We start from the raw sequence: 12,260 nt of genomic DNA on the forward strand, positions 1-12,260 counted from the left end.
CGTAACCACAATCTATCCTCGTAGAGTCCAGTCCGTCTGTCAAAACTACTGTGAAATCCTGAAGGTTTCAAGCTGCAAACATGTTCGTAGGTGCAAGAAGGAATAAAGAGACTAGAGATAAAAACACACACAAATATAGAGGTATGTTGTTCTTTTAAGGTGAGTTGTCCATCTCTATGGGTAGAAATCATCATTATTTGCGGCTATGATGCAGCAATGGGTTGAGAGTACTAAACACCGAGATACCAAATGATTCTGTTATTTTATCTGCATTTTTCTCCGAGAAATATAATGCAATTTTCCTGGCAGACTCATAAAAAGAACAGAGATGGTGCCTAGTAAACTGTGACAGCATTTGAGATGCAAACATACATATTCTAGATCTTTGATGTAGATATAACGGAAAGGCTTGCAAATTGAAATTACACATTAAAATGGCAACTTAAAACGAGAAAACAATGTAGACTGTTTTTAAAATTGTCAGTTGTATTGTTCAACATGACAGACATTTTATTCTTGTCAAACTATTTTGAACCTTTAACATATCTGTAGCTATAAAGCGATTACTAAGCACAATGGAATTCTGTATGAAAATGACAAACTTGATAAATTCATGCAAAATATTTGGTTCTCAAAAGCAGAGTCATGAATTGAACAGTTTGGGATTAGCACCTGGCAATCCCAGTCACACCAGGTAAAATACTCTATGCGTTCTGACTAGCTGCATAAAAGAGACATCATCAGTGCCAATGAAGACTTCACACAATGCTAAATAAAGCCACAAGCAGATTGTTCCAATATTTTACAATTTATAACTGCCAGTGGTAATGACATTGTCACTTAATTTTATAACAATCCTACTTTGATCCTGTAATTTTCAAGCAAAGTGCACTTGTTTACCAGAAAATAACGGATCCAGAAACTCAAAATTTGACGGTGCACGAAAAACAAAATGTGCTGTAAACATTGTTTTGGCATTGGAACAACAAAACCAGTTATAAAATGCAACCATGCACAAATTACAGGTAAAATTCTGTTTATTCTCTAATGTCATCTAAATTAGTGAGTCATTCCCTAACATTTAAATAAATAACAAAGGTAACACTGTTCCATTTAATATGGATAGTGCAAACAATGAAGGAGAGTAAACATCAAAAAGAACAATGTTGTGGGACATTAGAGAAGATAACCTTTTTACCTGTTAAGTAGGGTGTCCATACTGGCAGCAACCAGAAGTTAGCCTCTAGCATTAACTGGTAACACTGTTGAATTAATTCCCATCATATATACATAAGCACACACATACAAAGAGGTGACGGATATAGGTAATTCTTATTGACACACCTAAAACCTTTCCTGTCAATATTTTTGCATTAGCAATAAAAATTATCAATGAAATAAATCATTAAAAAACAGATTGAAATGTGGACGAAAGTGATCATTAAAAGACATCCAGGAGAAGTTTATAATTCTCCTTACAAACTGACCAGAAGAGTTTGATTGTTTTACTGGGATAGCAAGGTTTGAGACTAGTTGAAGCACGCTGGATTTAACCTTATTAAAAGGATCAAACATTGTAATCAGTCAGTGCCTGTGACATAAAACGGAAGAACATCACTGTCTAGCAACTGCAACTAATATACACTATATTAAAATTGTGCAGAAAAGAAAAAGCCCTCTTACTGCCTATAACAAAGCCATCCGCTGTTGTAAGACCATACATGATCCTACTAGTGTTGTGGGACAGCAGTTTCAATGGAAGGCACCACTCTAAGAAATTATGAAAGTCAAAAAACCTGTTAGGTTGGCAATGAAAGTAAAAAATAGAATAAGCAGGAAAGAGGAGGATACATCATAGCTTGGTTCAAACAAACATTCAAAACCCAAATATTTTCTTAAATGAATGCAAAACAACATGCCAGAGTACTCTATGAATGATTCATATCTTACCAAACTAACCTCCGCAATGACCAAGCTTCTAGTCATCATTTTCGAAGCTAAGAATTCTTCAAAATACATTTAGAAAATATGTTTGACTTATGGTTTTACAGATAAACGGTGGACCCAAAACATTTGCACTTTTAAACATTTTTACGCTTTACGGTTACAAAAAATATATATTGCAAGAACGCAAGTATATAATTAAAATTGTTACACCCAGCGTACTCCCAACTCCTCACACTCTCCATGCAGCAGTAGCTAAGAACCACCATTGCTAAACTATCGGCAGAACTTGTTTGAAAGTTCATAACCAAAACAGTGCTGATCATTTATGCCTGAAGTGCTAAGCAAAGGGTGGTAAAAGGCTAGCATTTACAGAGCCTAAAACTTGGAATACTGTTTTGTTTTTTATCTATTGAAAAACGTAATTTTAAAAGGAGATGAAAGATCTTCTAACAGCGAAGGCCTTCCATCTTTTCAGTTAAAGGAGCCTAAATGTCAGGCTAGTGAGGTTAGTAGTGTCACTTAAACCACAAATTTGTTAATAGAATTTCTATGTGCAAAAAAGAAAAGCTGCTCGTACTTGTAGCATCACACACAAAACGACATCCTATGTCACTAGTCTAACTGTAAAATTCAAGCGCTGTGGACCCATTAAAAGTTGTTTCCCATGTCAGCCACAACTTTCTTTCATGACTGTTGGTTACTTAAAAATATTCAAGTGTTGCATTTTTTCTTTAACAGTCCTTATCAGAGGCAATTTTCTTTCCTTTCAGCACTACTTGACCTATTAAAAATAAAAAGGAGGAATAGAAATGGGATGATTCCACCAGTGTCTCTCTCTTTCCTCTGCAAATCCTTTTGAAGCCATTTCTTTGACTTTGCTCTCTGGCATTTTTGGCATGCTGGAGCGCACACACACATACAGTCACCTCCTTCCATACTGCACACTCGAATTTCGAAAAGCGAGAATTTAAATAAGAGCGGACTCCAGGAAGGGTGAAGTTAAAATGTTTTCCTGTGAATGCTCGCGCTCCATCTTCTTCATATTCCTTCTTTGAAACCCACATTTTCTTGAAGGTGTCCAATGATGCCAGAATGGACCCGCTGCAAGTCAAATATGAAAATGATAAAGATTTAATTTATTCATGCAAAAAAAAAAAAACTTTAGTGGTAAAACATTTCAAATTGTTAAATTACTGTGTTAACAAGAGATAATACAGTACTTTGATCATATTTCGCAGAATACACCTGCAATGTTAAGGAACTCCGGTCCAAGAACTAACAAAGTAGAAAATGCAGAAGAAGCACAAATGCTTAGGTGTTAGGGAACGATGGCACGTATTGAAACTGCAACACCAGTACGAAGAGACCAGAATCTGATGACTGACGTTTATCCAAGTCCGACGTAGGGAAAAAAACAGTTCAAAATTCAGAGGATTGGCTACCATACAGTAGTTTAGATGGCTAAAAAGTCCTATTATTCAAACTACATAAATGTGAATCAAATAACCAGTTACGTGAAGGTGTAAGGCAATAAGAGTTAAGGGAGCTATAGTCAAGATAGCTAATTTATCACTTTTCTTGGTTTCAAATGCTTGCAAATGTGTTATTTTATTCAAATACCGAAGCATGTTGTTTCAAAAATACAAAAGGATGTTGTGCATTCTGGTAAACTCTGAATATCCATATAATGAGTTATCAAGTTGAACGTTAGTCCTCAAAACAAACAGGTACTCCTAAAGTCCTGAAACGGACGCCTTTTAGCCGTTGACCTTAGGCAATACTGCATGTTGTGTAACTACCCAATAGAAGACCCTCAACATTATATTCAAATATGGGGGTGGCCTCTCAGTCGTAAATCCAGCGAAACTGATTCAGGGCTCTATGGAAATGATTTTGTTTGTGTACATTTATCAAAAACGTTTGTTCACAAACCCCCTTACCTCACAAATTAATTTGTATTTATTCTCCATCACAGACAATTAAATGCATAAAAGGAATAATTTCTTTGTGCATGTGCGGGATCCCAGAATATATTTTTAAATAATCATGTTTTCAAATTGGAAGCAATGTTTTGCCATAAATGATGTCTGGAGACAACATGTTAACCTTTTCAGCGCGACCGCGATTCCCCCTCCGGTGCTGGGCCGTAATAAAAACGGGTGTGGTCGTGACGGAACGGATCCGTCATGAGCACAGCTCAACCGTAGCTCATGACGGAACCGTTCCGTCATGAGCATGGAAGGGGTTAAGTCTTTAAAAAACATAAATAAAAAACAGTCCAATCAGCCACAGTAGACATATTCTAGTACATCTTAATAGAAATAGCACTCACACTGTGTGTTTTTTAAATGAAACCAAAATTGAAAATGGCGATGTATGACAGCATAAAAACATACCCCAGCGCTTTCAGAATTCTTAAAGCTGTCACTTGTGAGTAGCTGGGAGCCAACCAGAAGGAAAATGCTACTTACCAGTATGCTTCTGTTCTTGGCATGTAGAGCTGCAGAGTTACACACTGTGCATAGATCACCAGCTAGTATTGGGCCCGGATGTTTGCAGTTTGTTTTTGTCCTGAAAAGTTCTTTGGAAGTCACGAGATAGGTGACTCCTCCTCTGGACCATACTGCGCATTGACATCGGCTCCATCCTCAGATTGTTTTTTGCCATTAGGGAAATGATGAAGCTTCCTAAGAAAAGGAAGGATGTCTGTGTAATCTGTATCTAATTAAGATAATACTGGAACAGACAAGGGTAGCCGGAGAGGCGGGTGGGCGTGTGTAACTCTGCAGCTCTACATGCCAGGAACAGATGCATACTGGTAAGTAGCATTTTCCGTTCGAGGCATATGAGCTGCAGCTTACACACTGTGCATAGATTGTATAGCAGTACCCACTGTTAGCGGCGAACACCCCTATCTGTTGCAGTAGTTTTAATTAATGTTTTGAGAACAGCCTGGCCCACATTAGCTTGTTGCTTGGTTTGTACATCTACACAATAGTGTTTTGTGAATGTGTGCGGTGTAGACCATGTAGCTGCTCTGTAGATGTCATCTAGGGGAATGTTCCCTAAAAATGCCATTGAAGCCCCTATTTTTCTTGTAGAATGGGCTTTAGGAGGAACAGATAACGTACGTTTAGCTTTGTGGTAGCAAATTTGTATGCATTTGACAATCCATCTAGCTATCCCATTTTTTGATATGGGATAACCCTTGTGTGGTGGTGAGAAAGACACAAAAAGTTGTTTGGTCTTACGAAAGGTTGTGTTCTCTCAATGTAGTATAGCAACACTCTATTGACATCTAGGGTATGAAGAGCTCTCTCTGCTACTGTTTGTGGCTGCGAGAAGAAAACTGGCAGTTCCACAGATTGATTGAGGTGGAAGGGAGAAATGACCTTGGGTAGGAATTTTGGATTAGTACGGAGAACGACCTTATTATGATGCATTTGCAAGAAAGGTTCTTGAATGGTTAGTGCTTGCAGTTCACTAACTCGCCGTAGAGAAGTAATAGCTACTAGGAACGCAACCTTCCATGTTAAAAATTGTAGTTCACATTTACGTAAAGGTTCGAAGGGAGGTCCCATTAGCCGTGTGAGAACAATGTTCAAATTCCACACTGGTGAAGGTGGTACTCTGGGAGGAATTATTCTCTTAAGGCCTTCCATAAAGGCTTTAATAGAAGGCATTCTGAACAGAGATAGATGCTGTCTGTTTTGAAGATATGCTGCTATGGGTGCAAGATGTAGTCTAATAGATGTGTAGGCTAAGTTACATCTTTGGAGGTGCAGTAAGTATCCTATGATGTGTTGAATAGACACGTATAGACACGTCTAGGGGATTAATATTGTTGTTGTGACAATATATTACAAAGCGTTTTCGTTTAGCTGCATAGCATGCTCTATTGGTTGGACGTCTAGTTTCTTTTATAACATTCATGCAGTCTGGAGGAAGGTTAAGATATCCAAATTCTAGGATTTCAGGAGCCAGATCGCAAGGTTGAGCTGAGCCGGGTCTGGGTGCCTGATCTATCCACGGTTCTGTTTTAAAAGGCGTGGAGACAGGTATAGTTTTTGGTGCAGCACTACAGACAGTTGTAGCAGTGTGGTGTACCACGGCTATCTGGCCCACGTTGGAGCAACTAGGATGAGGGTCAGAGAATGCTGCTGTAGTTTGCATACTACTAGTGGCATGAGTGGTAGAGGTGGAAAAGCGTACGCAAAGTTGTTTGACCAGTTGATCCATATCGCATTGCCTTTGGACAGTGGATGTAGATAACTGGCGGCGAAGCTTGGGAATTTGGTGTTTTCGTGGGTGGCAAAAAAGTCTATCCGAGGTTGTCCCCACATCTGAAAGAATGGTTGAAGAACTTGCAAATGAAGTTCCCACTCGTGGATCTGTTGTGTTTGATGACTTAACAGGTCTGCTATGGTATTTTGTACTCCTGGGGGATGCTGGGCTACGAGGAATATGTTTTGAGGTATAGCCCACCGCCAAAAGTTTTGTGCTAGCTGAGAGAGTTGCAGGGAGTGTGTTCCGCCCTGTTTCTGTATGTAATACATGGCTGTCATGTTGTCCGTGCGGACTAACACAGCTTTCTTTGATACTTGCTGTTGGAAAGCTTTCAGTGCTAGGAATATAGCTAGTAACTCCAGATGATTGATGTGGAGTAACTTTTGTTGCGGTGTCCACCTGCCTTGCATGGTGTGTTGCAGTAGGTGGGCCCGCCCAGCCGGACAGCGATGCGTCCGCTGTCAAGATTATTTGAGGAACTGGCACTAGGATTGGTCGCCCCTTGGAAAGGTTTTTGGTGCTCCACCACTGCAGAGAGCGATGAGTCCGACCGTCTACCAACAAGTAGAGTTTGCATGCTGGCTATCCTTACTGGAGTGGGATAAGCTAGTGCTGTTGAGGTGTTTATTGTGGCACCGAGGTACTGTTGTACTTTGGATGGTTGCAGATGAGACTTGGTGTGGTTTATTGTGAACCCCAAGTTGTGGAGCAGTTGGATCGTGGCACGAGTGTGTTCTACACACTGGTTGTATGAGCTTGCTTTTATGAGCCAGTCGTCGAGGTACGGGAAGACGTGGATGTGCTGTCTTCATAAATGTGCAGCCACTACTGCTAGGCATTTGGTGAATACTCTTGGTGCTGTAGTGACTCTGAATGGGAGTACTTTGAATTGATAGTGCTGCCCGTCTATTACAAATCTGAGATCCTTCCTGTGAGCTTTGCGAATGGGAATGTGAAAGTATGCGTCCTTGAGATCTAGAGTATCAAGGAAGTCGTTTTGTAATAGGAAAGGAAGGACTTGTTTGAGTGTGACCATGTGAAAATGGTCTGACTGTATGTATATGTTTAGCGGTCTGAGGTCGAGAATAGGCCTTAGAGAGCTGTCTTTCTTTGGGATAAGAAAGTATAGGGAGTAAACCCCCTTGTTTTGTTGGTGCAGAGGAACCGGTTCTATTGCACTTTTTTCAAGCAAAGATATTACTTCTTGCTTTAACAGTGATAGATGTTGACCACACTTGGGGAAACATGGCGGCAGCTAGTTGAGCCGCCGCTGCGCTCCGGACCAGGGCTCCCGTAATGCCTGTTTGCTCCCCCATCTGATGCCGCGAATTGTTGTTCATGAAATTGCTAAATCATCGACTCACCGGTCCTTGCTGGGGTGGAGGAGTCTTTCTTTTTCCTAGTTTTGAGAGGTTTGTTTTCTTCCGAGTGCTCGTCACCCTTGTTACTCGTGGTGGCGTCTACCGCTAGCGCCTCCGTTTTCTTTTTGCTCTGGCGTGCCGACCTTGTATATTGGCTTCCTTTTTTTCTCTCCTTACTGAGTGCCTTACCGCCGATGTGCTTTCAGACTTCAGCGTCCCTCCCAGTGCCTGGGCTGTTGCGGTGGGATACGGCCGCACTGGAGCTCCGAACAGGACATAGGATTCGGAGCCTCCTCCGGGGTGCTCAGGGCAGCGGCAGCACCGGTGCTTCCAGGTCCTCTGAGGGAGGTCGAGTCCCAGACGAAACGGAGGTAGATTCCACAAGTACCCGACAGGGTAAGGAGGTTATAGGACAAACAAGCCGACCTAAGGTGAGAGGAGATTTGCTAACGGACCCTGCGGTTCAGACTCAGCCTGCACAGGGGAAAGTAGTAGTATTTGGTCCTGCTGTTACAAATAAAAAGGGCAAGAAGCTTGGGACCAAAATACAAAATATTAGGAGTGAGGCTAACGGAGAGGAAGACTCCTTGTCCGAGACAAGTAGGGGCACTAAGGGTCAGAGCCAAAGTCCGAGTCTCTCAGTTGACAATAAGAAAAGCAATATCTCTACTTTTCTGTGTGGTGAAGTGAAGGCTAATCGAGCTAAAACGTGCAAGTCTGCCAAGCCTGCTTTGGGTCTCGGCACAAGAGTAACACCCTCTTTAAGATCATATTTTAAGGTCTTGCCACAAGTTTTAGACCTTGTAAAAGAGGGGGCTTCCTGTAGAACAGCGGTACTCAAAGTACGGCCCGCGGGCCAGTTGCGGCCCGCCAGGCATTTCCATGCGGCCCTCGTGTAAAACAACAGACAGTTCGGAATCAACTGCAATTCCGCCTGTTGTGATTTCTCGGGGGCGCATTCACAGGGAAAATGATGAAAGAAGCATGCGCAAAATCAGTGTCTCCCAAACTCACTCGGAAAAGGTCATCCTACTGCAGCTTCCAATTAGAAACAAACTTGATATACATCTGTTGGTAGGTAGATAATATATCTTATTTTCGGGCGTGAGTATGAGAAAGAGAAACTTTCTAACTGCCATATTGAAAAGCCCCCTTGATTTGTTTGATGCAGTGGTTTAATGATTGAAAATAGATATTCCTTCTTGCCACATCTACGGGCAAAGATGTGAATAAACATGTAAAATGAAGCATAATTTAATTGTCCTCTGATGTTGCTGGACTGTGCTTGTTTTCCATTTTATAAAAATAAATGACTGAACATTTTTTTTAAAGTACGTTTAGCCCATATGCAGGGGGCTTGTATTTGTGGGCTGGCCTTTAGATCACTGATGACGTAAAAAATCAGCATGCACAATCTAATGTTCAACCAGTTACCAATGACAGGTCAGCATGGCCTGTAGAACTTGGCGGTTTTTAGAATGTTTGCACGTTTAATTTTGAGTTCTCAGACAGACAGAGAGGCAGCGACACAGAGAGATGGAGAGGAGAGGGAGAGAGAGGCATAGAGACAGAGACGGAGAGAGGGAGATGGAGGGAGGAAGAGGGAGGGAGTGGAAGGGAGAAGGAGGGAGGGAGACAGACGGAGACAGAGGGAGACAGAGGGAGATAGAGGGGGAGATACAGAGGGAGGGAGACAGAGGGCGACAGGGAGAGAGAGTGAGGGGGGGAGGGAGACAGAGGGAGGGAGGGGAACAGAGATGGAGGGAGGGGAACAGAGAGGGAGACAGAGAGAGGGAGATAGAGAGAGGGAGACAAAGAGAGAGAGAGAAAGAGACAAAGAGAGAAGGGAGTCAAAAAGAGAGGGAGACACAGAGAGAGAGGGAGAAAAAGAGAGAGGGGGAGAAAAAGAGAGAGAGAGAGACAGAAGGAGACAGAGAGAGAGAGGAAGACAGAGGGAGGGAGACAGAGAGACGCAGAGGGAGACAGAGAGAGAGAGTTAGAGGGAGGAAAACAGAGGGAGAGAGAGAGCTGGAGACAGAGATTGAGGGAGACAGATCGAGACAGAGAGAGGTAGGGAGAGAGAGAGAGGGAGAGGCAGAGAGAGGGAGAGAGAGATAGGTTGCACATGTAATTTTCCTCAGAAGGACAATGAGTACTCAGAGACAGACAGAAAGGCAGAGAGATAGAGACAGAGAGGGAGATGGAGGGAGAGATCAGCAAAGAGACAGAGGCAGAGGGAGACAGAGAGACAGAGGGACGGAGGGAGAAAGAGGGAGAGAGGGAGAAAGAGGAAGAGAGGGAGAAAGAGGGAGAGAGGGAGAGAGGGAGGGCGACAGAGAGAGGGAGGCCGACAGAGAGAGGGAGGGTGACAGAGAGAGGGAGGCCGACAGAGAGAGGGAGGGTGACAGAGAGGGGGAGTGCGACAGAGAGAGGGAGGGCGAGAGAGAGAGAGGGGGCAACAGAGAGAGAGAGGGAGGGCGACAGAGGGAGGGCGACAGAGGGAGGGCGACAGAGAGGGGGAGTGCGACAGAGAGAGGGAGAGCGAGAGAGAGAGAGAGAGAGGGGGCAACAGAGAGAGAGAGGGAGGGCGACAGAGGGAGGGCCACAGAGGGAGGGCGACAGAGAGGGAGGGCGACAGAGAGGGAGGGTGACAGAGAGAGAGAGAGGGAGGATGACAGAGAGAGAGAGAGGGAGGACGACAGAGAGAGACAGAGGGAGGACGACAGAGAGAGAGAGAGAGAGAGGGAGGGAGGGAGAGAGAGAGAGATAGAGATAGGGATATGTGTGTATGCCTGGTCTGGTGGCTCAGTGGCTCAGTGGATGAATGCGTCCGCTGCAGGGGCGACGCATGGTCACAGTTATGTTTTTGCTCTAGCCCCGCCCCCTCCACCACTGACCCAGCCCCCACCTGTGCGGCCCCCGGCCACAAACCACACTGTAAATTTGGCCCCCGAGAGAAAGTTTGTGAGTACCCATGCTGTAGAACAGTCCCTGGGCAAGTCTCCTTTCCTCTTGAAACCACGGAAATGGCAGGGTCCGCGTCAGGGGTAAATAATTTGGACATCAGTGGATGGGTCCCAGGGGTCTTAGAGGATACTACCAAGGAAAAATCTGATACTGTGATGCCTGTGGAAGCTGGTGAGGCTGCTCTAGGAACACAGCATGTAACTGAGTCAACTGAATTAGCTGTGGTGCAGCAGGAGGCTACTGCTTTGGTGTTAAGCAACTCTCAGGCTGAAGGAGGTTTGGCAGCCGCCTCCCTAGAATCCATGTTCTCATCTTTGACGTTGAATATAAAAAAAGGATTTGAAGTGTCTACAGCCAACCAGACAGAAATTAGAAATTTTTGTGAATCATTGGAAAGCAAAATCGATGGACTCAAAGCTAGGACGGTGGCCCTAGAGGGTACTGTGGCAGGTCTTTCTCTCCAACTTGATAAGGCCGAAGCAGACATTATCAATCTTAAGAAAGAAGATCTTGTCCTCTCAGAGAGAGTGGAGGTTTTGGAGAATAATGCTTGGCATAATAATCTCCAAATTCTTAATATTCCTGAAGGGAGTGAGGGCTCGGATATTAAGCAGTATGTGATCGCACTCCTAAAGGAATCTTTAGGGCTTAGGCAGGCAGTAGAAGATTTATCTTCTGATATTCAAAGAATTCATAGGGACCCCTTTAGGAGAAACCCACATAGATCTAAGCCTAGGAAGGTTCTAGTTAACTTCCATACCTATTCTCTTAAATAATTTATTCTTAACCAAGCTCTAAAACAGAAAAACTTGAGCGGCAAGGGGTTCCCTTTTCAGATAAGATCAGACCTGTCTAGGGTAACCCTGGACAGGCAATGGGAACTGGGGAGGAGGTTGGAGGCCTTCAGGAAGCTAGGTGCGGTCACACAACTTAAGTTTCCAGCTGCACTGAGAATAATGCACAATAATAAAATGTATAATGTTAGATCGGTACAGGCAGCAGATGAACTTTTGCTGGACTTGGGTAAAGAGGAAGGCCCATCAGGATAGATTTAGGAGGTGGTCCTAGCTTCTTGTAAAATTATTTCTTCTGGTTGGCTTGCTTCACCTCACCTCGGTCCAAGGACAGCCTAGTCTTTGGGCTTAGTCTATTCTTACTCTATATTCAATATAGGAATGTTATTTTATATCTTTAGAAAATTATTTAATTGATCCCCCGGGCTTATGTTTATTGGCAAAACCTCTTTCTATAGCTGGGGGTTTAAGCGTGGAAAGTGAGAATGGGATTTAGTAGTTCTTATTTTTGTAAGTCTCTAATCAAAAGCGGCTTCTTATCTTATGCTTTTTTCTTGTTAGGGAGTAAAGCTTTGCGGGAGTCCTGTGGGGCGCTACTTTCTGGACTTGGTCCGGATAGGTAGGGTAAGGGCTACCTACGGGGGGCTGGTCAGGGCACGGGGAAGGTGGGTGGGTGTTGCAAGGTAAAAACTTTTTAAAAATTCCTCATTTTCCTCTCCGCAGTGTTTTTTTTAATAGAGTAATTTATGGTGTAATTATGGCGGCATTAGTTAGGTCTAGGGGGCTCTTGCTGTGTAAATGGCTGCAGGGTAGGCAAGGCAATCTTAGCTATGATTCTCTCCTAGAATGTCAATGGTCTGCGCACCAGACTCAGAAGGGAGAAGATTCTGCAATATCTCCGTGA

At 43.4% G+C, this 12,260-nt stretch overlaps 1 protein-coding gene across 1 annotated transcript in view; it reads right to left on the minus strand.

Annotated features, from left to right (window-relative positions):
- Positions 1-466: 466 nt before the first annotated feature.
- The window catches only part of ACTR1A (actin related protein 1A), a 262,729-nt gene continuing 250,935 nt past the window's right edge, over positions 467-12,260 (minus strand). Inside the window, exon 11 of the mRNA XM_078643654.1 lies at positions 467-3,048. Coding sequence (XP_078499780.1) covers positions 2,679-3,048 — 370 coding nt within the window. The 3' untranslated portion in view covers positions 467-2,678. The remainder of the gene's footprint in view (positions 3,049-12,260) is intronic.

The sequence above is a fragment of the Lissotriton helveticus genome, chromosome 5_1 (genome assembly GCF_964261635.1).
Source record: "Lissotriton helveticus chromosome 5_1, aLisHel1.1, whole genome shotgun sequence".
Classification (NCBI taxonomy): Eukaryota; Metazoa; Chordata; class Amphibia; order Caudata; family Salamandridae; genus Lissotriton; species Lissotriton helveticus.